The sequence below is a fragment of the Larimichthys crocea genome, unplaced genomic scaffold (assembly GCF_000972845.2).
Source record: "Larimichthys crocea isolate SSNF unplaced genomic scaffold, L_crocea_2.0 scaffold392, whole genome shotgun sequence".
NCBI classification, from domain to species: domain Eukaryota; kingdom Metazoa; phylum Chordata; class Actinopteri; family Sciaenidae; genus Larimichthys; species Larimichthys crocea.
Genome location: NW_020855132.1, coordinates 190,439 through 215,363, shown reverse-complemented (window position 1 = coordinate 215,363; position 24,925 = coordinate 190,439). Strand labels below are relative to the sequence as shown.

General features: G+C 41.0%; 1 protein-coding gene and 1 pseudogene across 1 annotated transcript; both read left to right on the top strand.

The window, feature by feature from the left end:
- The first annotated feature begins 14,763 nt into the window (after positions 1-14,763).
- LOC109138079 (G2/M phase-specific E3 ubiquitin-protein ligase) lies at positions 14,764-19,933 on the top strand. Its single transcript, XM_027276487.1, has 8 exons — positions 14,764-14,863; positions 15,444-15,573; positions 15,816-15,951; positions 16,714-17,002; positions 17,204-17,379; positions 17,870-18,042; positions 18,188-18,402; positions 18,705-19,933. The coding sequence occupies exons 1-8, from the start codon at positions 14,764-14,766 to the stop codon at positions 18,959-18,961; spliced, it is 1,476 nt and encodes a 491-aa protein (XP_027132288.1). The 3' UTR covers positions 18,962-19,933.
- A 1,829-nt stretch (positions 19,934-21,762) lies between these two features.
- LOC113745050 (trace amine-associated receptor 1-like) lies at positions 21,763-22,771 on the top strand (annotated as a pseudogene).
- Positions 22,772-24,925: the final 2,154 nt, after the last annotated feature.

Genomic DNA, 24,925 nt, shown 5'->3' with positions numbered 1-24,925 from the left:
AGAGACCGAGGTAGAAAAACATGGACATGGGTTAGAAAACATAGACCGAGTGGGAAACATAACCGAGGTAAGAAAACAGGACATGAGGCAAACACATAGACACGAGGTACAAACAAAGAACGGGTAGAAAACATAGACATGAGGTACAAACATAGACATGAGGTACAAAACTAGACATGAGTACAAACATAGACATGAAAAAAAGACAATAGACACGAGGTAGAAAACATAGACATCAGTAGAAAACAGAGACAATTACGTAGAAAACATAGACACGAGGTAGAAAACATAGACATGAGGTACAAAACATAGACACGAGAGTAGTAAACATAGACACAAGGTAGAAAACTAGACAGTACTACTAGAAAACATAGACACGAGGTAGAAACATAGACATGAAGGTAAACAAAACCTAGACAACGAGGTATAAACATAGACACAAGGTAGAAAACATGACTGAGGTAGAAAACATAACACAAGGGAGAAAACAGACCGAGGCAAAAAGCATAGACCAAGTTATAAAATATAGACAGGAGGTACGAAACTTAGACAACAAGATTAAAAACATAGACATGAGGGTAGAAAACGAGACAGGAAGAGAGAACATAGAACATGAGGTAGAAAACTAGCAACAAGTAGAAAATATAGAACACGAGGGTAGTAAACATAGACACAAGTTAAAAAAACATAGACATGAGGTAGAAAACCAAGGCAAAAACCAGAGACATGAGGTAGAAAACACAAGGCAAAAACATAGACAGGAGTTAGAAACATAGACCATGAGGCAAAAGACATTAGCAAGAGGTAGAAAACATAGCACGAGCCAAGAAAACCATAGACATGAGTAGAAACCAGGGACACGATTAAAAAACATAGGGACAAACGAGTTGGAAAACATAGTCACGAGTGAAAACATATAACACGAGCAGAAAACATAGACAGGAGTAACAAAACATAGACACGAGGTGAAAAACATAGACATGAGGTAAAAACATGGACACAAGTTAGAAAACATAGACACAAGTTGGAAAACATAGACACGAGGCAGAAAAACAGAGCAACAAGTTAGAAAACATAAGACACGATGGAAAATAGAGACACAGGTAGAAAAGTAGGCAATGAGGTAGAAAACATAGACAACGAGGTAGAAAACATAGTCACATGTAGGTGAACACTAGACACGAGTTAGAAAACATAGACACAGTTGGAAAACATGGACACGAGGTAAGAAAACATAGACAGGAGGTAGAAAACATAAAGACTTGAGGTAGAACACATGGACAATGAGTTAGAAAACATAGACCGTGAGGGTAGAAAAATAGACAATTACGTAGAAAACTAGACACGAGGTAAGACATAGACATGAGGTAAAAACATAGACACGAGGCAAAAAACATAGACACGAGGTAAAAACATAGACATGAGTAGAAAACATGGACACAAGATAGAAACAAGACACGAGCAGAAAACATAGACAGAGGTACAAAACATAAGATACACGAGGCAAAAACATAGACACAAGTTAAGAAACATAGACACAGTTGGAAAATATAGACCACGAGGTAAGAAAACGTAGGCAATGAGGTAAGAAACATAGAACACCGAGGGAGAAAAACAATAGACATGAGGTAGAACACATAGACAAACGAGTTAGAAAACATAGACACAGTTGAAAACATGGACACGAGGTAGAAAACATAGACAGGAGGTAGAAAACATAGAATTGGGGTAAAGAAAACATGGAAAATGAGGTTAGAAAAAATAGACGTGAGGTAGAAAACATAGAATCATGAGACATAAAACATAGACACGAGGTAAAAACATAGAACCATTAGGGTAGAAACATGGTCACAAGCAAAAAAACATAGACAGGAGTTAAAACAGAGGACATGAGGGTAGAGAACAGGACATGAGGTACAAAAACATACAGCACGAGGCCAAAAACATAGAACACGAGTAGAAAACATAGACATGAGGTAGAAAACATAGACATGAGGTAGAAAAAACATAGACTTGAGGTCGAAAACATGGACATAGGTAGAAAACATAGACGTGTAGGTAAGAAAACATAGACATGAGACATAAGAAAGACATAAACAAAAGTTAGAAACATAGAGACGAGTTGGAAACAAGGCTTGAGGTGAAAAACATAGACATTAGGGAAGAAAACATGGTCCAAGGCAAAAACATAGACAAGAGTTAGAAAACAGAGACATGAGGAAGAAACATAGACACGAGCAAAAAAATAGACACGAGGTAGAAAACATAGACATGAGGTGGGAAAAATAGACACAAGGCAAAAAACATAGACCTAGGCTAGAAAACAATAGACACGAGGCAAAGCATAGACACAAGTTTATAAATAGAGAGGCGGAAGGTGTAAACTTAGACACAAGTTTAAAAAACATAGACAACGAGGTAGAAAACATAGACATGAGGTAGAAACATAGAACAACGAGTTGGAAAACATGGACACGAGGCAGAAAACATAGACATGAGGGTGTTGTGGGAGAAAACCATCCAGAACGCAATGAAAATAACAACACGGAGACATCTGCTTGCGAGCCGAAACGAACCTTTACTTTGACTTTTTCACAACCTTTTATAACCCATTTTACGTCAGTGTCGTTACATCACTGTACATAGGAAAATCAAGAACCAAATCTATCTGGGGCCCAAATGTCCATGTAAAAACTAATTCGTGTAATAATAATATGTGTGGTGTTCTGAGCGTCAATCATGAAGCTAATAGTGGTGTCTATGTTTCCCATAGCCTGCATGGGTGTGTGTGTTGTGCTCGACTCCTTAATCTTGGTCAAGGCCAATCTGAAAACAGACTGCTGAATGTATCTGGGTGGACAGAGAAACTCAATACGGTCCTAGCTGTGTAATCTGTGTGTTCGTGTATTTTGTATGTCTGTATGGTGTGCCTTTATGTGTCAGTGTTTGTGCAAATATGTGTGGTAGTTGTGCCTTATCATGTTCTATCAAAAGTCCATATGCGTCACGCAAACACCACATATCCCTCCTCTGGGGATATCAAATCCCCACTAATAGTTCAACACCACAGCATGCAAATAAGGGCGAAACCCACTTGGGGAAACTTCCTTATGACCCCCGGAAATGCTTTTTGATTATATGTTTAACACGGGCGATCCAACAAGGGCCTGCAATTGTGGTTACATTTACTGATTAATGGAGAATAAGACAAAACTACAATTAGTATTAAAACAAAGTCCAAAAAACAAAATCACAATTATGAGTATAAAACAATAACAAACAAATGAAAACAACCTACAAGAACAATCAACTTGGGTAACAGAGTTGAAGTCACCAAGAGCAATATATGTGTATGTGTGTTGTCACAGGAAAAGGACGAAGTTGGCTGAGGTTCAAGGTTATGGAAATAAACACTGTTTTGGCTGACGTTGCTCTGCGTGCTTTACGGTAACGTATTGTGTCACTTCCGGTATCTGTGTTGTTGCCACGGTGCTCTCTGCTCTGCTCACTAACAGATTTCCGTATATTTCTCACATCAGCGACTATCTACTTATCTCTGCACTACTCTCTGACTTGTTCTGTCTGTGCATAAACAGGTCTCTAACTCTAGTAACTACAATCTGAAGTTTCTCCAGTTTTGTTAGACACACTAACTAGCCTAGCTATAGCATGGCGTCCCTCTCCTCTCCTCTCTCCTCTCCTGCTCTCTCCGTGTCCTGTGTCCACATGTTCAGTTACTCCTCGTCCTCCTTTAGTGAAACGGTACTTGTAATAAATGTAGATTTTATTGTAGCTTGAGGCGAGGGTCAGTGAGTTAGGGCCGGTACCGCACCACCGAACAGTCAGTAGCTCAGATAGTTAGCCGTCCCTGTAGCCGGTGCGCGGTACAGCCAGATAGTTCAGCTAGCCGTCCCCCGGTAGTTCCCGAGCAGCCGGGAGGCTGGGTTCATGGGAAACATAGACAATATTATGTTCATGTGACGCTCAGAACACCAACATATGATTATAAGAAAGTACAGGACATTTGGGTCCAGATTTGGTGATTTTACTATGTAACAGTGATGTAAAAATGACGTAAAAATGGGTATAAAAGGTTGTGAAAAGTAAAAGTAAAGGTTCGTTCGGATTCGCAAGCAGCTGTCTCCGTGTTGTTATTTCATTGCGTTCTGGAAGGTTTTCTCCACAACACCTCATGTCTATGTTTTCTGCCTCGTGTCTATGTTTTCCAACTCGTGTCTATGTTTTCTACCTCATGTCTATGTTTTCTACCTCGTGTCTATGTTTTTAAACTTGTGTCTAAGTTTACTACCTCCTGTCTATATTTTATAACTTGTGTCTATGCTTTTTGCCTCGTGTCTATGTTTTCTACCTAGTGTCTATGTTTTTTGCCTTGTGTCTATGTTTCCTACCTCATGTCTATGTTTTCTACCTCGTGTCTATGTTTTTTGCCTCGTGTCTATGTTTTCTTCCTCATGTCTATGTTTTCTAACTCCTGTCTATGTTTTTTGCCTTGTGACCATGTTTTCTTCCCTAATGTCTATGTTTTCTACCTCAAGCCTATGTTTTCCAACTCGTATCTATGTTTTCTAACTTGTGTTTATGTCTTATGTCTCATGTCTATGTTTTCTACCTCACGTCTATGTTTTCTACCTCATGTCCATGTTTTCGACCTCAAGTCTATGTTTTCTACCTCATGTCTATGTTTTCTACCTCATGTCTATGTTTTCTACCTCGTGTCTATGTTTTTTGCCTCGTGTCTATGTTTTGTACCTCATGTCTATGTTCTCTACCTCATGTCTATGTTTTCTAACTCCTGTCTATGTTTTCTACCTCACGTCTATGTTTTCTACCTCATGTCTATGTTTTCTACCTCATGTCTATGTTTTCTACCTCGTGTCTATGTTTTCTACCTCATGTCTATGTTTTCTACCTCGTGTCTATGTTTTCTACCTCATGTCTATGTTTTCTACCTCGTGTCTATGTTTTCTACCTCATGTCTATGTTTTCTACCTCGTGTCTATGTTTTCTACCTCGTGTCTATGTTTTCTACCTCGTGTCTATGTTTTCTACCTCGTGTCTATGTTTTCTACCTCGTGTCTATGTTTTCTACCTCGTGTCTATGTTTTCTACCTCGTGTCTATGTTTTCTACCTCGTGTCTATGTTTTCTACCTCGTGTCTATGTTTTCTACCTCATGTCTATGTTTTCTACCTCGTGTCTATGTTTTCTACCTCGTGTCTATGTTTTGTACCTCATGTCTATGTTTTCTACCTCGTGTCTATGTTTTCTAAGTAATGTCTATGTTTTCTACCTTGTGTCTATGTTTACTACCTCGTGTCTATGTTTTGTACCTCATGTCTATGTTTTCTACCTCGTGTCTATGTTTTCTACGTAATGTCTATGTTTTCTACCTGATGTCTATGTTTTCTACCTCGTGTCTATGTCTTTTTTCTCATGTCTATGTTTTGTACCTCATGTCTATGTTTTGTACCTCATGTCTATGTTTTCTAACTCCTGTCTATGTTTTTTGCCTTGTGACCATGTTTTCTACCCTAATGTCTATGTTTTCTACCTCGTGTCTATGTCTTATGTCTCATGTCTATGTTTTCTACCTCACGTCTATGTTTTCTACCTCATGTCCATGTTTTCTACCCCAATTCTATGTTTTCTACCTCATGTCTATGTTTTCTACCTCGTGTCCATGTTTTCCAACTTGTGTCTATGTTTTCTAACTCGTGTCTATGTTCTCTACCTCATGTCTATGTTTTCTACCTCGTGTCTATGTTTTCTAACTTGTGTCTATGTTTTTTGCCTTGTGTCTATGTTTCCTACCTCATGTCTATGTTTTCTGCCTCGTGTCTATGTTTTCTATCTCGTGTCTATGTTTTCTATCTCGTGTCTATGTTTTCTAACTCGTGTCTATGTTGTCTAACTCGTGTCTATGTCTTTTGCCTCATGTCTATGTTTTCTAACTCCTGTCTATGGTTTTTGCCTTGTGTTTTCTACCTCATGTCTATGGTTTTTGCCTTGTGTTTTCTACCTCATGTCTATGTTTTTTAACTTGTGTCTATGTTTACTACCTCGTGTCTATATTTTATAACTTGTGTCTATGTTTTCTACCTCATGTCTATGTTCTCTACTTCATGTCTCTGTTTTCTACCTCATGTCTATGTTTTTAATCTTGTGTCTAAGTTTAGTACCTCCTGTCTATATTTTATAACTTGTGTCTATGCTTTTTGCCTCGTGTCTGTTTTCTACCTTGTGTCTATGTTTTCTACCTCATGTCTATGTTTTCTACCTTGTGTCTATGTTTACTACCTCGTGTCTATGTTTTGTACCTCATGTCTATGTTTTCTACCTCGTGTCTATGTTTTCTACGTAATGTCTATGTTTTCTACCTGATGTCTATGTTTTCTACCTCGTGTCTATGTCTTTTTTCTCATGTCTATGTTTTGTACCTCATGTCTATGTTTTGTACCTCATGTCTATGTTTTGTACCTCATGTCTATGTTTTCTACCCCGTGTCTTTGTTTTGTACCTCGTGTCTATGTGTTTTGCCTCATGTCTGTTTTCTACCTCGTGTCTATGTTTTCCAACTCGTGTCTATGTTTTCTACCCCATGTCCATGTTTTCTACCTCGTGTCTATGTTTTGTACCTCATGTCTATGTTTTCTATCTCGTGTCTATGTTTTGTACCTTGTGTCTATGTTTTTTGCCTCGTGTCTATGTTTCCTACCTCATGTCTATGTTTTCTACCTCGTGTCTATGTTTTTTGTCTCGTGTCTATGTTTTGTACCTCATGTCTATGTTTTCTGCCTCGTGTCTATGTTTTCTAACTCGTGTCTATGTTTTTTGCCTTGTGACCATGTTTTCTACCTCATGTCTATGTTTTCTACCTCGTGTCTATGTTTTCCAACTTTTGTCTATGTTTTCTACCTCATGTCTATGTTTTCTACCTCGTGTCTATGTTTTCCAACTTGTGTCTATATTTTCTAACTTGTGTCTATGTTTTTTGCCTCGTGTCTATGTTTCCTACCTCACATCTATGTTTTCTGCCTCATGTCTATGTTTTTTGCCTCGTGTCTATGTTTCCTACCTCATGTCTGTGTTTTCTACCCTGTGTCTATGTTTTTTGCCTCATGTCTATGTTTTCTACCTCGTATCTATGCTTTCTACCTCATGTCTCTGTTTTCTAACTCATGTCTATGTTTTTTGCCTTGTGTCCATGTTTTCTACCTCATGTCTATGTTTTCTACCTCATGTCTATGTTTTCTACCTCGTGTCTATGTTTTGTACCTCGTGTCTATGTTTTCTAACTTGTGTCTATGTTTTTTGCCTCGTGTCCATGTTTTCTACCTCATGTCTATGTTTTTTGCCTCGTGTCTGTTTTCTAACTCGTGTCTATGTTTTCCAACTCATGTCTATGTTTTTTAACTTGTGTCTATGTTTTTTGCCTCGTGTCTGTTTTCTACCTCATGTCTATGTTTTCTACCTATCTCATTTATATTTTCACTCTTGTTACATTACAAACAATCTATCTACCACAAAAAGGATGTTGATCACAGATTAAAATGCAACAATGAACCATGTAAATTTTGGACTACAATATATCTATTGGCATGAAATTTGGTAAAGGTATCCATTGTGCCCTTTACTGAATTACTCTAGACAGGTGAACTTGCACTAGCACATTGGTCGCTCAAACTTTTCTGCGTGCTTATGGTATGTGTGTCATCGTAGGGCTACTATATATACTATATAAAACCAAACATACTTCACTTATTTCATACATATTCTTTCTATTTACGCCATTTAGCCTATGGAATGGACGAAAATGAAAAGGAGTCATTCATGTTCATGAGCACACTCAAATCATATCACATCACTGTATAGTATACAGTAGTCAAACCAGCTGTATTTTCCGCTCTGTGATCTGTGACACTGGGAGACCAAAAAGCCCATCAAGTGCAAACAAAAGGTTAATGAGAATGCTAATGAGGGGTTTGTATGGTTTACCTGGTCTAAAGCATGCACTACAGTAAATACCTGCATAACAAAGGGCTTCCAAAACGCTCGTCTCTGCAGCTCTATGTCGCGCACAACAACAAGCCCTCCCTTCCAAATAACCTGTTAATTTTAAAAAAAACTCTTGCTTGTATTGGCAGGTCTGACCCACAGGCCTGGCAGCCCTGTGACATCAGATGAACTGTTTTTTGTAACTTTTTTTAAGGGTTAGTTTGTTGTTTACATGCAGATAAGTAAGAGAGAGGCGCGAGCACAAGAGAAGAGATGCTTCAGTAATTATGTAAAGACTAGTGGTGGCCATAGATTAATTGCGCCAATGCCGGCCGGCATTAGCGTGATCAGATGTTCCCCGGAGTAAACGAAGGCAGCTGTCCATGTTAAAGAGGCATTTAAAAAACAACACCAAGAAAAACCACGAGAAAAACACGACAAAAGCACAAACTCTCTAAATTGCTAGAGAGATCAGGACTCCATGGATCATTACAGTGAAGAAAACAAAAACGAACAAAAGAGAAAAAAGTCAAAAAGTAAAAAAGCGAACCGAGAGTCTGGAACAGCTTTGAGAATAGATTAATGGTGATATTTTTTTAATAGCACGATAAGAATCTCACATTAACGCAGCACGTTAACGCCGATAACGGCCCACCACTAGTAAAGACAGAACAGCCGAGATGTTGTTGATTTGGTAAATGGTGACATGTTAGATATAAACACCTTAAATTTAATTTCCATTCATGAACACGCTCAAATCATAAGGCTACTGTATAGTATGCAGTAGTCAAACCAGCTGCATTTTCCGCTCTGTGATCTGTGACACTGGGAGACCAAAAAGCTTATTACTGTAAGTGCAAACAAAACTCCGGCCACGGAACTTGGCAGGCAGTTGGCTGGAAGTCGGTTGGAAGACACTACTGTAGTTCGTGTCATCAGGGGCACAGCTTACATACCTGTCCTTAATGTTGGCTGCAACAATGTTGTCGCACTGTTGTCGGCACACTGGATTTGGTGAATGTGGTCAGCCTTCCTTCGGGAGTGACTGAGGTGCCATCAGGTGTAGCCATTGTGTCTTCCCAGTCAGCTTCTCCTAGTGTGCAGGTGCGGAGTGTGGATTTGTCATCGTTGTCTGCAGAGGAACAGGGTCCGGTGAGGTCCTTGCTGGAACGTCACTCTTCAGTTTTCTTCGTTAATGACACAGATCTAGGTTGCACTGATCTAATCTCTCATGACATCCCTTTGATTGATGACACTCCAGTGAAGCAGCGCTATAGGCGCATCCCACCCTCAGAGTATGAGGTTGTAAAGGAGCACATTAACCAGCTGCTCTCATCCCAAGTAATCCATGAGAGTAGCAGCCCCTATGCGTCCCCTATTGTGTTGGTACCTAAGAAAGATGGTAGCATGCGCATGTGTGTTGACTATCGACAGCTCAATAGTAAGACCCGACAAGATGCCTTCCCTCTGCCCCATATAGAGGAGTCTGTGGATGCATTGTCTGGTGCTCGCTGGTTCTCAACCCTGGACTTGGCCAGTGGTTATAACCAGGTGCCCGTCACTAAGGCTGACCGGCCAAAGACTGCTTTTTGTACACCCTTTGGTTTGTTCAAGTGGAACAGGATGCCTTTTGGGCTCTGTAATGCGCACAGCACCTTCCAGAGGTTAATGCAGCGTATCTTTGGTGACCAGTAGTGTCAGTCGTTATTGCTATATCTTGACGATATTGTTGTGTTTTCCTCTACCGTGGAACAACATGTTGAGAGACTTCAGGTGGTGCTGGAGCGGCTACAACATGAGGGCCTCAAAGCCAAGCTCAGTAAGTGCTCTTTCTTTCGTAAAGAGGTACACTATTTGGGCCATGTCATATCAGCTGATGGCATCTCCACAGATCCAGGCAAAATTGAAGTGGTTGCCAATTGGCCAATTCCCACTACTGCCTTGAAGCTTCGATCTTTCCTCGGTTTCGCAAGTTACTATCATCGGTTTGTGGAAGGGTTTGCCAAGCTGGCAGCTCCTCTGCATAGGGCTGTGGCTGAGCCTGGTGGCACTAAGACCCATAAGATCGATCAGCAGTTTTCCACGTGTTGGACTGACGAGTATAACCAGAGCTTTGAAACACTGAAAGCTAAGCTCACCACAGCCCCGGTGTTAGTGTATGCAGACTTCACTCTTCCTTTCATTCTCTAGGTTGATGCCAGCTATGGTGGCTTGGGTGCTGTCCTTTCTCAGGCTCAGGCAGGCAAGGTGAGGCCGATAGCCTACGCCACCTGTGACCCACAGAGAGGAACATGGTAAACTACAGCTCCATGAAACTCGAGTTTTTGGCCCTTAAGTGGGCCATGACTGAAAAATTCAGAGAGTACTTGTTGGGTAATAAATGTGTGGTGTATACTGACAACAACCCCCTCAGCCATTTGTCGTCTGCCAAGCTGGCTGCTGCTGAGCAGAGGTGGGAAGCCCAACTAGCCTCTTTTGATTTTGAGTTTAAATACACATCAGGGAAGAGTAACACCAATGCTGATGCTCTCTCTCATCAGCATCCATCGGGTCCCCAGGATGTCGTGGCAATGCTTCCAGGCACCACAATGCCAAAGCCGTTACAGCAAGCGCTGGGGTTGGGAAAGACAGAGGCCTGTCAAGCTGCCATTGCAGCCTGGCCACAACAAACTTTCCCTGAACTCAGTTTTTCTCAGCAGACTATCCCTGTGATACAGGGGCTGTTGGCTTTTTGGGGGAAGAAACAGCGTCCCAGTCGTGAGGAACAGGCACAGCTCTCGCCATCCACGCTGGTTCTGCTTTGGAGCTGGCTCAGAATGGTGTAGAAAATGTTTTGGTGCTTACTGACATTTTTAGTAAGTACACTGTAGCTGTCCTACCATGAGTGGGTTCAAGAGCACCAAGCGCGTCTACAGGTAGCCTTTGACGGTGCACAGGAACGCTTGAAACATGCCGCCGATCGGCGGAAGCAGGTCCATGATCAGCAAGTTAAAGATCGGCCACTGCAGGAAGGGCAGTTGGTGTTTTTGCGTGATTTGAGTGCTGGGGGCCCCAGAAGACCCGAGATCAGTGGAGCTCTGTGAGGTATTGGGTGCTGAGGATGCCTAAAGAGGGTGGCTCGGTGTACACTATTGTGCCAGTGGACGATGAGACAAAGGTCAGACGGGTTCACCGCACCATGCTTAAGGCTGTTATTGGAGGAGACTTGCCTGGTTGTGACTCTTCTCCTGATTTGTCACCCAGGGAAGAACCACCCCCAGATGAGGAGCCTTCATTCGAGTATGACTTGTTAGCCACTGACCTACAGTCTTATGGTGCCACTTCTGCTATACCCCCCACTAGACCGACCATGCCTCAAGTGCATACATTAGTTTCAGTTTTGGGAGAATTGACATCTTCAGCTCTTCCTGTTGTCACTTGCTCTGATTCCAGTGTAGCACCTTTAGTCCTTACTTGGAGAATTAAGGGATACTCACATCTCTAGGTTCGGTAGGAGTTGGGAAATGACACAAAGGAGGATTGGTATACGAACAGGGGATATTTTAATATGAATAAAAAACAAGAAAATAAACATTTGCAGCGTAACTGTACACTTTTCCAAATTAATAAGGCACCGTAAAATAACAAACAAAACCAAAAGAATGAAGAGTCCTGTGACTGAGCTATCCTGCTCAGTATTCGGCAAGTTTGGGTCAGGATGGATCCAATGTTTTATCAATGTCAGTTCAGTTTCCTTGTCCTCAGTTTCTTTTCTGTTTACTACTACTACTCCCCAGGTAGGTAAGTGTGTGAGTATCTTATCTGTGTTTCTCAGTCTGAGAATCAGAAGGTCTGGAGTCGTCGAGGTAGGTTCTGCAGCTGGCCACACTGCTTCTCAAATTTTTCCTCTCTCTCTATCAGATTCGTTGGGCTGGGCTCACCATCTTAATCATCTCTCTCTCTGTTTCTTGGACAGTAGTTCAGACTAGCAAAAGAAGAAAAAAACCAACCTACATAGAAAGTGCATAGGTGTAAGAACTAAATCTGATTCTGTCATGTTCTATGAGACCTCATCTTTTCAGTTAATCATGAAATATATCACCAAAAATCAAGGAAATACATTAACACACAATAAATAACACAATAACAATAAATTCGCTTTAACCATAAATGTAATCAATTATTCATGAATTCATATCAACAATAGTATTTTTAACAGACACATTATGCATCTCTTTTTAACCTCAGTTTTTAACTATTTTAATTGACCTTTTAATTATTTAACTCTTGAACATCAAATGAATTACAGGTTTTATACGCAAGTGCAAATTTCTTCATCAAAAATTAAATATACCACACCTTAAATGGTGCTGTTACCCTTTTCAATTGGTTAACACACAAATAGGCTGTTCAAATGGCACAAAAAGAATAAACTGCTTCTTCTCATTACAGACCGCATGGAAATTAGCTTTGGCGTATTAGCATGATTAGCATAGCTATTACCATGGCTAAGCATGAACAATAGACAGGCTAACAACTTAGCATGTTGCGGTCGCTATTAACATTAGCATTTCAAGCTAACGATCTTTTTCCAACAATAAACTACGGTAAAAAGTGCACAAAAGTCATTTTTAAGCAATACAGACCAACTTAACAACACAGTAAATGCATCTTTCTATCTAAATGGCTACCGGGCTACAGGCTAACTGTATGCTAACTCACCGGAGTCTCTGCATTTACTCCCACAAGGGGGTTGTTCCCTCCTCGGCTCACAGCTTACCGGGATGAACCTGAGTTCGCCTGTGGCTACCAGGTCTTTCGGCCGACGGTTCAAGTTGCTAATCCCTCTGCTTCTGTGTCTAACTCAGTTTCTGCTTTGTTTAGACCTTGGAGTTAGCTTGTCGTGTTCGTGTTTTGTTGATCGTCGGGACGAAGATCCAAGGAGGTGGGATAGAATGTAGCAGTATAGAGGTGCTAGGTTATTGGGTGACCCTGCTTGTACCTAACACCAGGAGGCTGTAATGTGGTGGGCCAGCCATAAAGGTGACACTCCTCCATCAGCTCTTCCTTTTGCGCCTCTGCCCTCCTTGATGCGTCATTTCCGGGCCAAAGGTCAGCCAGGTATGGCTGCCCACTGCTTTAGCACATTGGTCGCTCAAACTTTTCTGCGTGCTTATGGTATGTGTGTCATCGTAGGGCGACTATATGCGTGCTGCTCCGTACTCCCTCATGTACAGTGGTGTGTTTATTTGGTAAGTGTCCCTCTCCAACTTGGCGTTGTTAATACTGTCGGATGGCTAACACTAGTGTGGTCACAGGTAAATGCCAGCGACAGCCGGTGTCCTCTCTCTCCCTCCCTCCTTCTGTGCGAGCGTGTGTCCTAAAACAGGTATATGTGTTTTTAGTATACGCGAGCAACCGCAGTATTTTAAAGTTTAAAATAAACTGTATATTTTCTTAAACTCTTGTGAACTGCGTCTCTTGCCTCAAAGAGCATACTTACCTGTGTGCCTTGTGCTCTCCTAAATTATTTCTCAGGGTGAAATTCCCCGGGTGGCGTTTCTTTCTTTATTTGGTTTAATTCCCCTTTTTGTACCTCATTCTCGCCACAAAGACAGATATGGCAAAGACAGCTATGAAAGACAATAACAGAAATTTGAGTTTTTTTAGATCAGAAGATGCATCTCAAAGTCACTTGTTTCTCTGAATAAAGACCTAATTATTCAATTGAAGACAAGCGCTTTTCTTTTTTAACAAATCTACAGACCGACTCGGCAGCCACGAAAAGTCGTAAGTGCTAAGTTACTCACTTGGTCATTTAGCCAATGTGTTCGCATCTGCTGTTAGTAACTCTCTGCTTTTTGGTGATTATAACGGCAGTAAGTACATTGTTAGGCAGTCACATTTACTAAGTTAAGTTGATAGGTAGTGCTGAGTGCACTGCTGCTGTTTAAGTAACTTTAAGACATATTCTAAGATGCTTAAATAATCACTTTCTAATCTTATTTTAAGTTGGTGATGGTCTGAAGTCTAGGACAGTGTCACTATTTTAGAACTTAAAATAAGTTAAATGCACTTGATATAACTACTGAAATATTACGCTCTTACACACACTAGTGAAACGCTCTTACACACACTAGTGAAACGCTCTCACACACACTACTGAAATATTACGCTCTTACACACACTAGTGAAACAATCTTACACACACTAGTGAAACGCTCTCACACACACTACTGAAATATTACGCTCTTACACACACTAGTGAAACGCTCTTACACACACTAGTGAAACGCTCTCACACACACTACTGAAATATTACGCTCTCACACACACTAGTGAAACGCTCTCACACACACTAGTGAAATGCTCTCACACACACTAGTGAAATGCTCTCACACACACTAGTGAAATGCTCTCACACACACTACTGAAATGCTCTCACACACTCTATTGAGATTTCAGTGTAACCGGAAGGCATTTCAGTGTAACCGGAAGGCATTTCACTGTAACCGGAAGGCATTTCACTGTAACCGGAAGGCGGGTTGTAAGAGGGAGCGCAGCATCGTTGGGTTGCAGATGTCGCGCCAGGAGGAGCTTTCCAGTGGACTTACAGAAGCTGCCGCGCTACTCAACAACATTTTGTCATCAGCGGAGACAATTCGAACATTATCTAATGCAACAGCGAGCAGGCAACAGTGCCACGCCCCCTTGAGTGCCGACACCGTGGAGAGCCGGCTTACGGCGCTTTTCCCGTCTCGCGGCCGCAATGGCGCGGCGCAACACCCAGCTGTTGGCCCAGTCAGGAGCTCCGTGCCGCGTTACCAAGCTCAGCAGAGCTTCGGGACAACCAGTACACGGAGAAGAAGGTGAGATGGATATGTACTCTGCGTTGCCATTCTAACTAGCGAGGCTATTCCGTATGGAGGACTAAAAGTGCCAAAATTAAATAAATAAATACATCATTAAATAATTAATTAAATATGTCATTAATTAATTAGGCTCGGGCACATGACGTCACCAGTTACGCGACAGACATTTTGGAAGCTGAGCCACACCACTGTTTACGTTTCGACTTTGCGCCTATAAGGACTTGCTTTCTTCTGCTAGTAGTTTGCTTTCTCGTTTACCGTTTCATTTTACTTCTGCTGTCGCTACTATGGTCGCCCGTTGCTGTGTCGTGGAGTGTAGAAGCGCAAGCTGTGACGGGATGGGGAAAAAATCCCAAATGGATTATCTTTTTACCGTTTTCCAACTTGGAGGCAAACATGAGCAAGAGAGTGGCACTCTTGCCATTGTCTCTGAATTGTATCAGCTGTGGCAAACTTACTTGCAATCTGATGTTTTCTTCTTGTAAATATTTTAGAGCCCCGGTACAGCAGCATGAGAATTTCAACAAAGATGTAATACTACTCCCCAATCCGTCATGGGCAATTGTCTGCAAACAAGTCACAAAAGTATGGCTGCACAAACATGGACACATCCTCAGTGCCTTTGAGTTCCAAAAGGTGTGGGACCACCAGGCTGTAATACAGCACATCAGGGATGGATTTGGTGAGCGTATTCCGGAAGATGTCAGGTAAACCCTCTTTCTCTCTCTTTGTACAAATATAGAGATAAAAAACCACATTGTAACTAGAATGATAGATCTATATCTATTTAATTGCATACTATTATTTTTAATTTTGTGTAATTTTTGATCACGTCTGTGCCTGTGTGCACACTGACACACACACACGCACGCACGCACGCACTGATAGTCTGTCTCTTATGTTATTTCAATAAATTAAGACATTTCCTTTGTTCCCCATCCTTTTGTAGCCTCGAGTTTCTTATGGCTTGTGGCAATAAGCTGGTGTGCCCTAAGCTCCAAAAGGGTCAGGAGCTGAATGGAGTGCTTATACATAAGGTGTATAAAACTAAAGCTCTTTATGTGAAACCATCAAGGATGCTGTTGGTAAGTATGCATGCACACGCACGCGCACACACATCTATAGACCATATATGTATGTATGTCTTCCTTTCTATTTCAGGATGACAGTGATGACGATACCCAACTTTCATCCAATAGTATCCATTCAACATGCTAAATGACTACAAGGGCAAGTGTTTGCATTAGCAATGATGATGAAGATTGTGTTTGCACCAGCCCCAACAGTGAGGAAATAAATGACTGGAATCCTGACACAAGTGGACCTGATGGAAAGTGCTCTGCAGCAAGTGATGGTATTCCTGGCACCAGTGGTCCTGATGGTGGTCCTGGCACAACCAGTACAAGAGACATAAGTAGCCGAGATGTAATCTGCCTTACAAGACATGATGGATCAAGCTGTCCAAATGAGGACAACTATTCTTCTTATTTAACAGTCGTTTCAACCATTCCTGATGATAGTTCTGAAGATGAAGGATTAAAGCAGGCAATAATTGCCAGTATGGAGAGTCACATGTGAGTATTGCACACAGATTTGAGAAAAATGGATGATCATCTGATCATTGATAGACCGTCTAGTCATTTCATGATATTGGCATTGGAAAAATTACACACTGATTAGCTGTATTACTTTACTGTAGGAGAAATTTATTTTAAATGAATTGCTTGGTTACAAGAAATCTTTTCACCAAATACATATTGTTAAATATTGTGTGCATTTTTTGTGGTTTCTGTCATCACAATTTTTTTTTAAATTTTTTTCATAGTGTGGAAAATGTTCCGGTTAAGGAGATACTGCTGGAACTGGCCAGCAAAATCAACATGAATCAGCGGTGCAGAGTTAACATAAATAGATCTGCCGTCTGGGAGGGAGCTGTTCGGGGATTCAAGAGATTGTCCTATGAGCCCCACCTGATGGTGTCGGTGAAATTCTCTGACGACATGGGGGAAAGTGAGGAAGGAGTTGATTTAGGAGGTCCAAGAAGGGAATTCTTACGGCTCCTAATAGAAAGCATCGCAAAGTCCCCCATGTTTGAGGGAAAAGAAAACAGCAAAAACTTGGCTCTCTACAGTACCGGTACTAATCTTCTCTGTAAATTATAGTAGTAGTAATAATAATAATAATAATAATGAAGCCCTCATTTCAACATTTAAATGCAACTTTATCCGATTTGGAATGATTTATGATTTAAGTTAGAAATAGCCTGTGTGGATTTGCTTGTTTTTTTTTTTTTGCGTGATTACATTTTGTTTTCAATACATTTCTGTTGTTTTGCAGCTCTACGAGAGGACTGGTACTATATAGCAGGCAGAGCCATCGCCATAAGTTTGGTACATGGTGGTCCACCACCAAACTTCCTCTCCCTGGTGCTATTTTCTTTACTGATTGATGTTCCAGCAAATCCAGTCCCAGAAGACATAGCTGATGCAGACCTCTTGGAAAAAGTCAAAAAGGTGAGTTGCCACTCTTTTTTCCCCCACCAAGACAGGAACTGCAGATTCACTCTAGTGAGGCCCCATGTCATGTCCAATGTAATTCCTGTATTCTACATTGAAGTTTGAATTCTGCCACAATTTAATCAAATAAATTTGGTCATAAAATAGTTTTTTTCTCAACATGTTTAAACCACATGCATTACAGTGTCATAGTGAAAGTCTGCACTGTAATGAACTATTAGAGAACAATAGAAAATCAGTGATATAGACCTCTAATATCTGAAATCTTTTAATTAGTATGCATAGTTGTCTTGGTCGCCTCTCACTATTTTCCTCATGCACAGTCACTCCATTTATGAAGACTACCTGATAAAAGTAGATTTGAGATCTGAGTCTATGTGGCATATACTGTTCATTTAGTATTACTGATGTTTTCACTAAAGGGCTGCCAATAAGTTGTTTACTAATAACTAGCTTCAAGCCAATATGCTGCTCCTTGTGGTGCCAGGTATCTGAAAGCACATCCATTGAGGACCTTGAGAAGGCAAAGGCACCTCTGCTTGACTACTTGGCCAATGCAGGATGTCTGAGGCCTCTTCGGTCAATCACAGACAGGGATCTGCTGGTACAAGACATTGTGATGTTTCAGGTCATCCACAGGGTTCAAGGTCCTTTCCAAAGGTACTCAGTGTTGGATCACAGTCAGTTTAATCTGACCACAGACCATGTTCTTGTAACAAAATGACAATGTCGAGGTTTAGTGAGAAAAAGTCTGAATGAATTCAACAAATACACTTGTTTGTTGTCTGTTTCTTAGTTTTTACAGATTCTGTGAAGGACTGAAAATTCTCGGGGTTCTGGAGAAAATCCAAAAATATCCAGACAGCTTTCGCCCCCTGTTCTGCTATGAGCCAAGTGCGCTGACTGCTGACCAGTTAGATGATCTTTTCACCATTCATCTGTCATCAGAAGGGAGCAACAAGAGAGTTGCCGAGGAAGTGGTGATTCCCTTTTGGAGAGACTATCTACAAGATGCAGAAGGTAATTGACTTGAGTCCCTGCCATTCATTTGAGAAATTGAGACATTTTATTATGAAGAAATGACTACTGACATAAGGACTTTAGAGGGAAGGCGAATAGGTAAATGTTTATTTGCATGTGTATGGATGCATGTATGTGTGTATGTACAATACAATTTAGGCCTCCAACTATAAAGATCTTAAACATTCTCATTAGAAAAATCAAAACACCTAGCATAATGGGCTATTAGAAATTGTTACTTATAGGTTTGGTACAGTGAAGCATAATGACTTCATAATTGGTTGATTCTGTTCTGTTTTTAGAAGAAGGACCATCTAAACTACAGAAGATATTGGCCTTCGCCACTGGAGCATCCGTGGTCCCTCCTATTGGCTTTTCCCCAAGTCCGTCTGTTGAGTTCATTCATAAAGGAGATGACGATTTCTCTTCTACACCACTGTTCCCAATGGCCAACACATGCATTAACTGTATCAAGTTGCCGCTCCATGTGTCATACCAGCTCTTAAAGGAGAAGTTTGACTTTGCCCTTGGAAACACATATGGGTTTGGCAGAGCTTGAATACCCTGTTTGTGTCTTTTATGGTTAACTCTATCATTGTTTTACACATTGCTCATTGGTGTTACAAAGGTTTGTACATAACAGTTCAGAAAAAACACATTAACATAGCCTCCTTACAGAAACATGTGCAGGAGTGAGGAAAACACATTGATACCATAGTTCCCATCATTTTCCATTGGATTCACTTGTTGAATCCTATTACTTGTGGTCTCATTGATTGTTATGTTAATATCTGGAATTGTGATGTTGTTATTTGTTTGAAGATGCGGCAAAGGCTCGTGCTCATTGATGTTATAGTCTGTGTCCAAATGAATGATGTCATTTATAACTGGCTCAGTTCCAATGTTGTTAATGACACCCGAATGCCACAACTGAAGCGGTGTCTGGCCCCCTTGTGTGGAGAGGCCGTGGTTGTTCCATTGGTTAATAAATTCAGTCACTGCCTGCTGAATTCTTGGCAAATAAACATAATGCAGACAAAAAAGATGAAGTTCATTCAATGAATCAAGAAGACCTTCTTCCTCCATAAAGTTAAAAATGTTGACGAAATGTCTGCAAACAACTCTATTGAGTTCAGCCCACAGTCTTTCAATTCTCTGGTTATGGACTGAAACACCTGTAATTACGCTGTTCAGTCCCCTTCTTTCCAACATAAAACGTGCAACAAGTATATTTTCCATGCCATGATCACATCTGACCCTTGCAGGCAAACCAAAGTTGTCAACACCCTCTAAAAATAAAGATAACACACTTGAGGCTCTGTTATTAGATGAGCACCGCAGGTATATAATAGTGCGGCTGAAGCCATCAACACAGCCATGCATGACCAGACGCCACCTGACGAGCTTGTGGTTTCCATCGAAATGCCTGTTGGGAGACCAGAATTATTATTACCATTATTATTTATTTATTTATTTAACCTGTTAAGCCCGAGCCGACCCACCGGTGGGCCGAGACTCATTTGCATATGAAAGAGCGCTAAACTCCATTGAAACCTTTGCGTCGTTTTTTTTTTTTTCAATTTTCGATCAAAGTTTATTGTCTAATCATCACAAAATGGTTGTCTATCTAAGTGCAACCCAGGCATAATAACAGATGAACACTTCTGACACTTGGAACACATTCCCTGAAGTCTCTAAGGACACCAAGAAATGCATATAACCTTTAGTAAAGTGGATTAATTCCTCATTTACTGTGAGTATGTTTTTTTAGGCGTTTTCTTCTCAGAAAGTGCTCAGGGCTTAACAGGTTAATGATTTCAACAAGTCTTTAACTGTAAGCTTCCAAATTGATTGGGGGACCGAACATTGTAGACCCTCCGCCTTATAGCATGACGACGTCTAAGTGATCGCCCCATGGGATCCACTCGATACAGGCTTTCTCTGACCCGCCAACGCTGGATCCTTATATCACGTGATCATAGGCTTCCAAGTACATACGTTTCTCCAGCATTTGGGGTATTCTGTAATATTACAGTCATGAGACTATCCAGTTCTTGATTTGACATAACTGCATATCTTGGTGGTTCAACTCCCAGTAGTTGTCTGTGTCTGTACAGAGTTCTTCTACTTATCCCAAAGCAGGATGCAATTCTCTGCCATGTCATGCCAATGGACACACAGTGAGAAATCTGTTGACTGGTGATGGTGTATCTGGGACGACCAGGGTGACCAGTGAAGGTTATTGGGGGTAACTAATTTGCATCAGCAGACCTCTGCCTGGCCTCGTGTTCATGAAGCAAATTGCAAAAACACCTGTGCAGTGATCCCAGTATTTCATATACGTCCCTGTTCCATGGATCATATCTGGACACAGCCGCATGCAGGACAGATAAAGTTCTTGTGTGGTCATTAAGGGCTCTATAGAGACGTTCCTCCTCAAAATTGTTTGGCCCATTTCTCTGAAGTGATTCAATACAATACGCTTGTAAAAAAAGTATCACATCCTCTTCATTCCCTTTCACTTCATGAAGTGAAGTTTGCACAAAAATAAAAAAACGAGATGAATAGATAAAAATTCATTATAACCACCGTCACTTTACTCTCTTCACAGCGTTCCCTCCAGAGATTCTCCACCGCGTAGCATGTAGCACCATTTGTGTCTGCAGAATCCAAACTTCCTGTTTTGAGCCACCTTCCTGTTACACTGAAACGCCTTCCTGTTATACTGAAATCTCAATAGTGTGAGCAGAGTCTCAGTAGTGTGTGAGAGCGTTTCATAGTGTGTGTGAGAGCTTCACTAGTGTGTGGAGGCATTTCACTAGTGTGTGTGAGAGCATTTCACTAGTGTGTGTGGAGCGTTTCACTAGTGTGTGTGAGAGTGTTTCACTAGAGTGTGTGGAGAGGCGTTTCACTAGTGTGTGTAAGAGCGTAATATTCAGTAGTGTGTGTGAGAGTGTCTCATAGTAGAGTGTGTGAGACGTTTCACTAGTGTGTGTAAGAGCGTAATATTTCGTAGTGTGTGAGAGTGTCTCAGTAGAGTGTGTGAGAGCGTTTCACTAGTGTGTGTAAGAGCGTTTCACTGTGTGTGTAAGAGCATAATATTTCAGTAGTGTGTGTGAGAGGTTTTCTGATAATGTCCCTGACGGCCCCTCATAGAGGAAGAGGGGGTCTGCAGGAGGATACAGATAAAATCAGTTGTATGACAGAAAGCTTTATCAGAACGCTGCCAGAGCTCAGCGGCCTAAACTCTCTGGTGTGGAGACCTCTGAGGGAAATGAGCTCTGCCTTTCCACAACTGCTCAACATCTCCTGCAGGAACCAAGTTACTCCTTACTTGAGCCATGTTGACTTACATTGTGCTGTCCTTCCATCGCTCTGCTCACTTCAGCTCTTAACCTGCTGGTCATCATCTCTATCTCTCACTTCAAGTAACATTCATTAATTTATGAAAAAAATTGATTAGAGACAGATTGATTTTTTTGTATTTCAGTCTTTGTTCTAGTTGCCTTTATTTGATGATGATTGATATTATAAATATTATAAATGTCTTGTTGATCATCCTCCCCAGGCAGCTCCACACCCCACCAACTTATTCTCCTCTCTCTGGCTTTCTCAGATTCTTTTCGTGGGCTTCCTCATGGCCTTTCAAATTGTCGCCGGCACTGGATGTCGTCCCTTGGTGACATCTTGTGTCCTTTATATCTTTTTCTCGCATACATTTTACCTCTGCCTCAATAGGAACCATGGTGATTATATCTATTGACCGCTATGTGGCTATTTGTCATCCTCTGCATTACTCCACTCAAATCACACAAAAAAGAGTCCAAGTCTGTATTTGTCTGTGTTGGATATGTTCTGTGATCTTTCAGGGTATACTGCAGAATCAGACTTTGGAACTAAAAGTCATGAACTCCTGCTCAAGGGAGTGTATGGTTGTTGACTATGTTTCTGTACTTGCAGACCTTATTTTTTCCTTTATAGTTCCCATCACTATTATTGTCCTTTTGTATATCAGAGTATTTGTGGTGGCTGTGTCTCAGGCTCATGCCATGAGGTCCCATATTGCAACTGTCACACTCCAGAAAACAGGGAAAGTAATGGCAAAAAAATCTGAATTGAAGCAGCCAGGACTCTTGGTGTTGTTATAGTTGTGTTTCTATTGTTTTTGCCCATATTATTGTGCTCTTATTGCAAATGAAAATTTCCAAATGCTTCATCTGCGGATATTGTAGGTATTTCTAGTGTTCTTTAACTCCTGTTTAAACCCTCTGATCTACGCCTTTTTTATCCATGGTTTAGAAAATCAATTAAGATCATTGTTACCCTGAAGATACTGCAGCCAGACTCCTGTGATACTAACATGCTGTAAGCGGCAAATATTTTGGCCCCGGGCCAATATTTTTTCTGACATTCCATCGCGGGCCAGACCATGTTTTCCTACTGGAAAAAAAGGTTTTCTATTTTTTCTATTATATTAAAAATAAACGATATTTTACTTTTAAATGCATTTAATTAATTTAAAACATTAATTTGCTTCCATGTGCTGTTATTACGCCCACTACATATATTATTACTGTCATTATTACTACACATTGTTACTGTATCATTTTTATCATTCATTGTCATTTTGTCAGTTATTGTAATTGTTCAATATGTTTGTGTTCATTTGTCCTGTACACTGACATCCATTGAACGTCTGTCCGTCCTGGGAGAGGGATCCCTCCTCTGTGGCTCTTCCTGAGGTTTCTTCCACATTTTTTCCCTGGTTAAAGGTTTTTTGTGGGCAAGTTTTTCCTCACTGGAACCGAGGGTCTAAGGACAGAGGTGTCACTCCCTGTACAGATTGTAAACCTCTGAGGCAAATGTACTTTGTGACTTTGGGCTATACAAATAAAATGATTTGATTTGATTTGATTTGCTGCATTCCTAGCGTCTTTCATGAAACAGGCAACCTGCCCTAGCAACTTGCCTAACTAATGTATACAATTGCCAGTTTTTTTGTTTTGGATGCCGGTGTAAATCATTAGCTGAAGATTGCTAGCTATCAATGCAAATTGTCATTGTCAAAAGCCATGAAAAGAAAAGTTGATTCCGATGCAGGACTGAAGAATGGAAGCAAAGATATGCGTTTTCATCCTGCCTGCATTTATTAATGCCCAGCTGACGTGTCTTTTTGCAACGAGGTGTTGCAGTTTGTAAAGAATACAATATTAGAAGACAGCACGAGTCAAAGCATGGCCATTTCAAAAACACATATCCTCTCGGGACAGGGTGTGAACACAGAAAATTAAAGCCTTGGAGGTTGGATATGCACACAGCAGCAAGATCCTGATTCAGTCACTCACAAAGCAGCAAAAGGTTACAAGTGCGTTCCTTAAAGCAGCATGGTTCTCACCCGTCACAACAAACCATTTACTGACGCAGAGGTTTTTAAGGAAAGTAAATTTTACTTGATTCTGGCAATTGAGTGTTACTTGATATTGCAGCATTAAATTTTTACTTAGATCATTTGCATGCAAATACTTACAATATATTTTTTAAGTAAATCTTATGAGTTATTTTTTTCAGTGCAGTGGTGTTCCCTTCTAATGGAATTGAACTCCTTCCCATCAAAATATCGCACGTTGATGCACATCTGGCTTATATCAGTGTTGTCTGTGCTCTCATCAATGGCAACTGAAAAGTAATTGGCCTGACTCAGACCACTGATAATTACTCCCCGCACAGCGTCAGACAGGCTTTCTATGCGTCGGGAAGCTGACCTCGCAGAGAGAGGCATCTGTTTCACTGAGGCAATCACGCCATCCATTGATTTATCAGTAACCAGCTCCTCCAAAACGGCCACCATTACTTCCTTAAAAACCTCTGCGTCAGTAAATGGTTTGTTGTGACGGGTGAGAATCCATGCTGCTTTAAGGAACGCACTTGTAACCTTTTGCTGCTTTGTGAGTGACTGAATCAGGATCTTGCTGCTGTGTGCATATCCAACCTCCAAGGCTTTAATTTTCTGTGTTCACACCCTGTCCCGAGAGGATATGTGTTTTTGAAATGGCCATGCTTTGACTCGTGCTGTCTTCTAATATTGTATTCTTTACAAACTGCAACAACCTCGTTGCAAATGAGACACGTCAGCTTGGCATTAATAAATGCAGGCAGGATGAACGCATATCTTTGCTTCCATTCTTCAGTCCTGCATTCGGAATCAACTTTTCTTTTCATGGCTTTTGACAATGACAATTTGCATTGATAGCTAGCAATCTTCAGCTAATGATTTACACGGCATCCAAAACATAAAAAACTGGCAATTGTATACATTAGTTACGGCAAGTTGCTAGGGCAGGTTGCCTGTTTCATGAAAGACGCTAGGAGATGCAGCAAATCAAATCAAATCAAATCAATTTTATTTGTATAGCCCAAAGTCACAAAGTACATTTGCCTCAGAGGGCTTTACAATCTGTACAGGGAGTGACACCCTCTGTCCTTAGACCCTCGGTTCCAGTGAGGAAAAACTTGCCCACAAAAA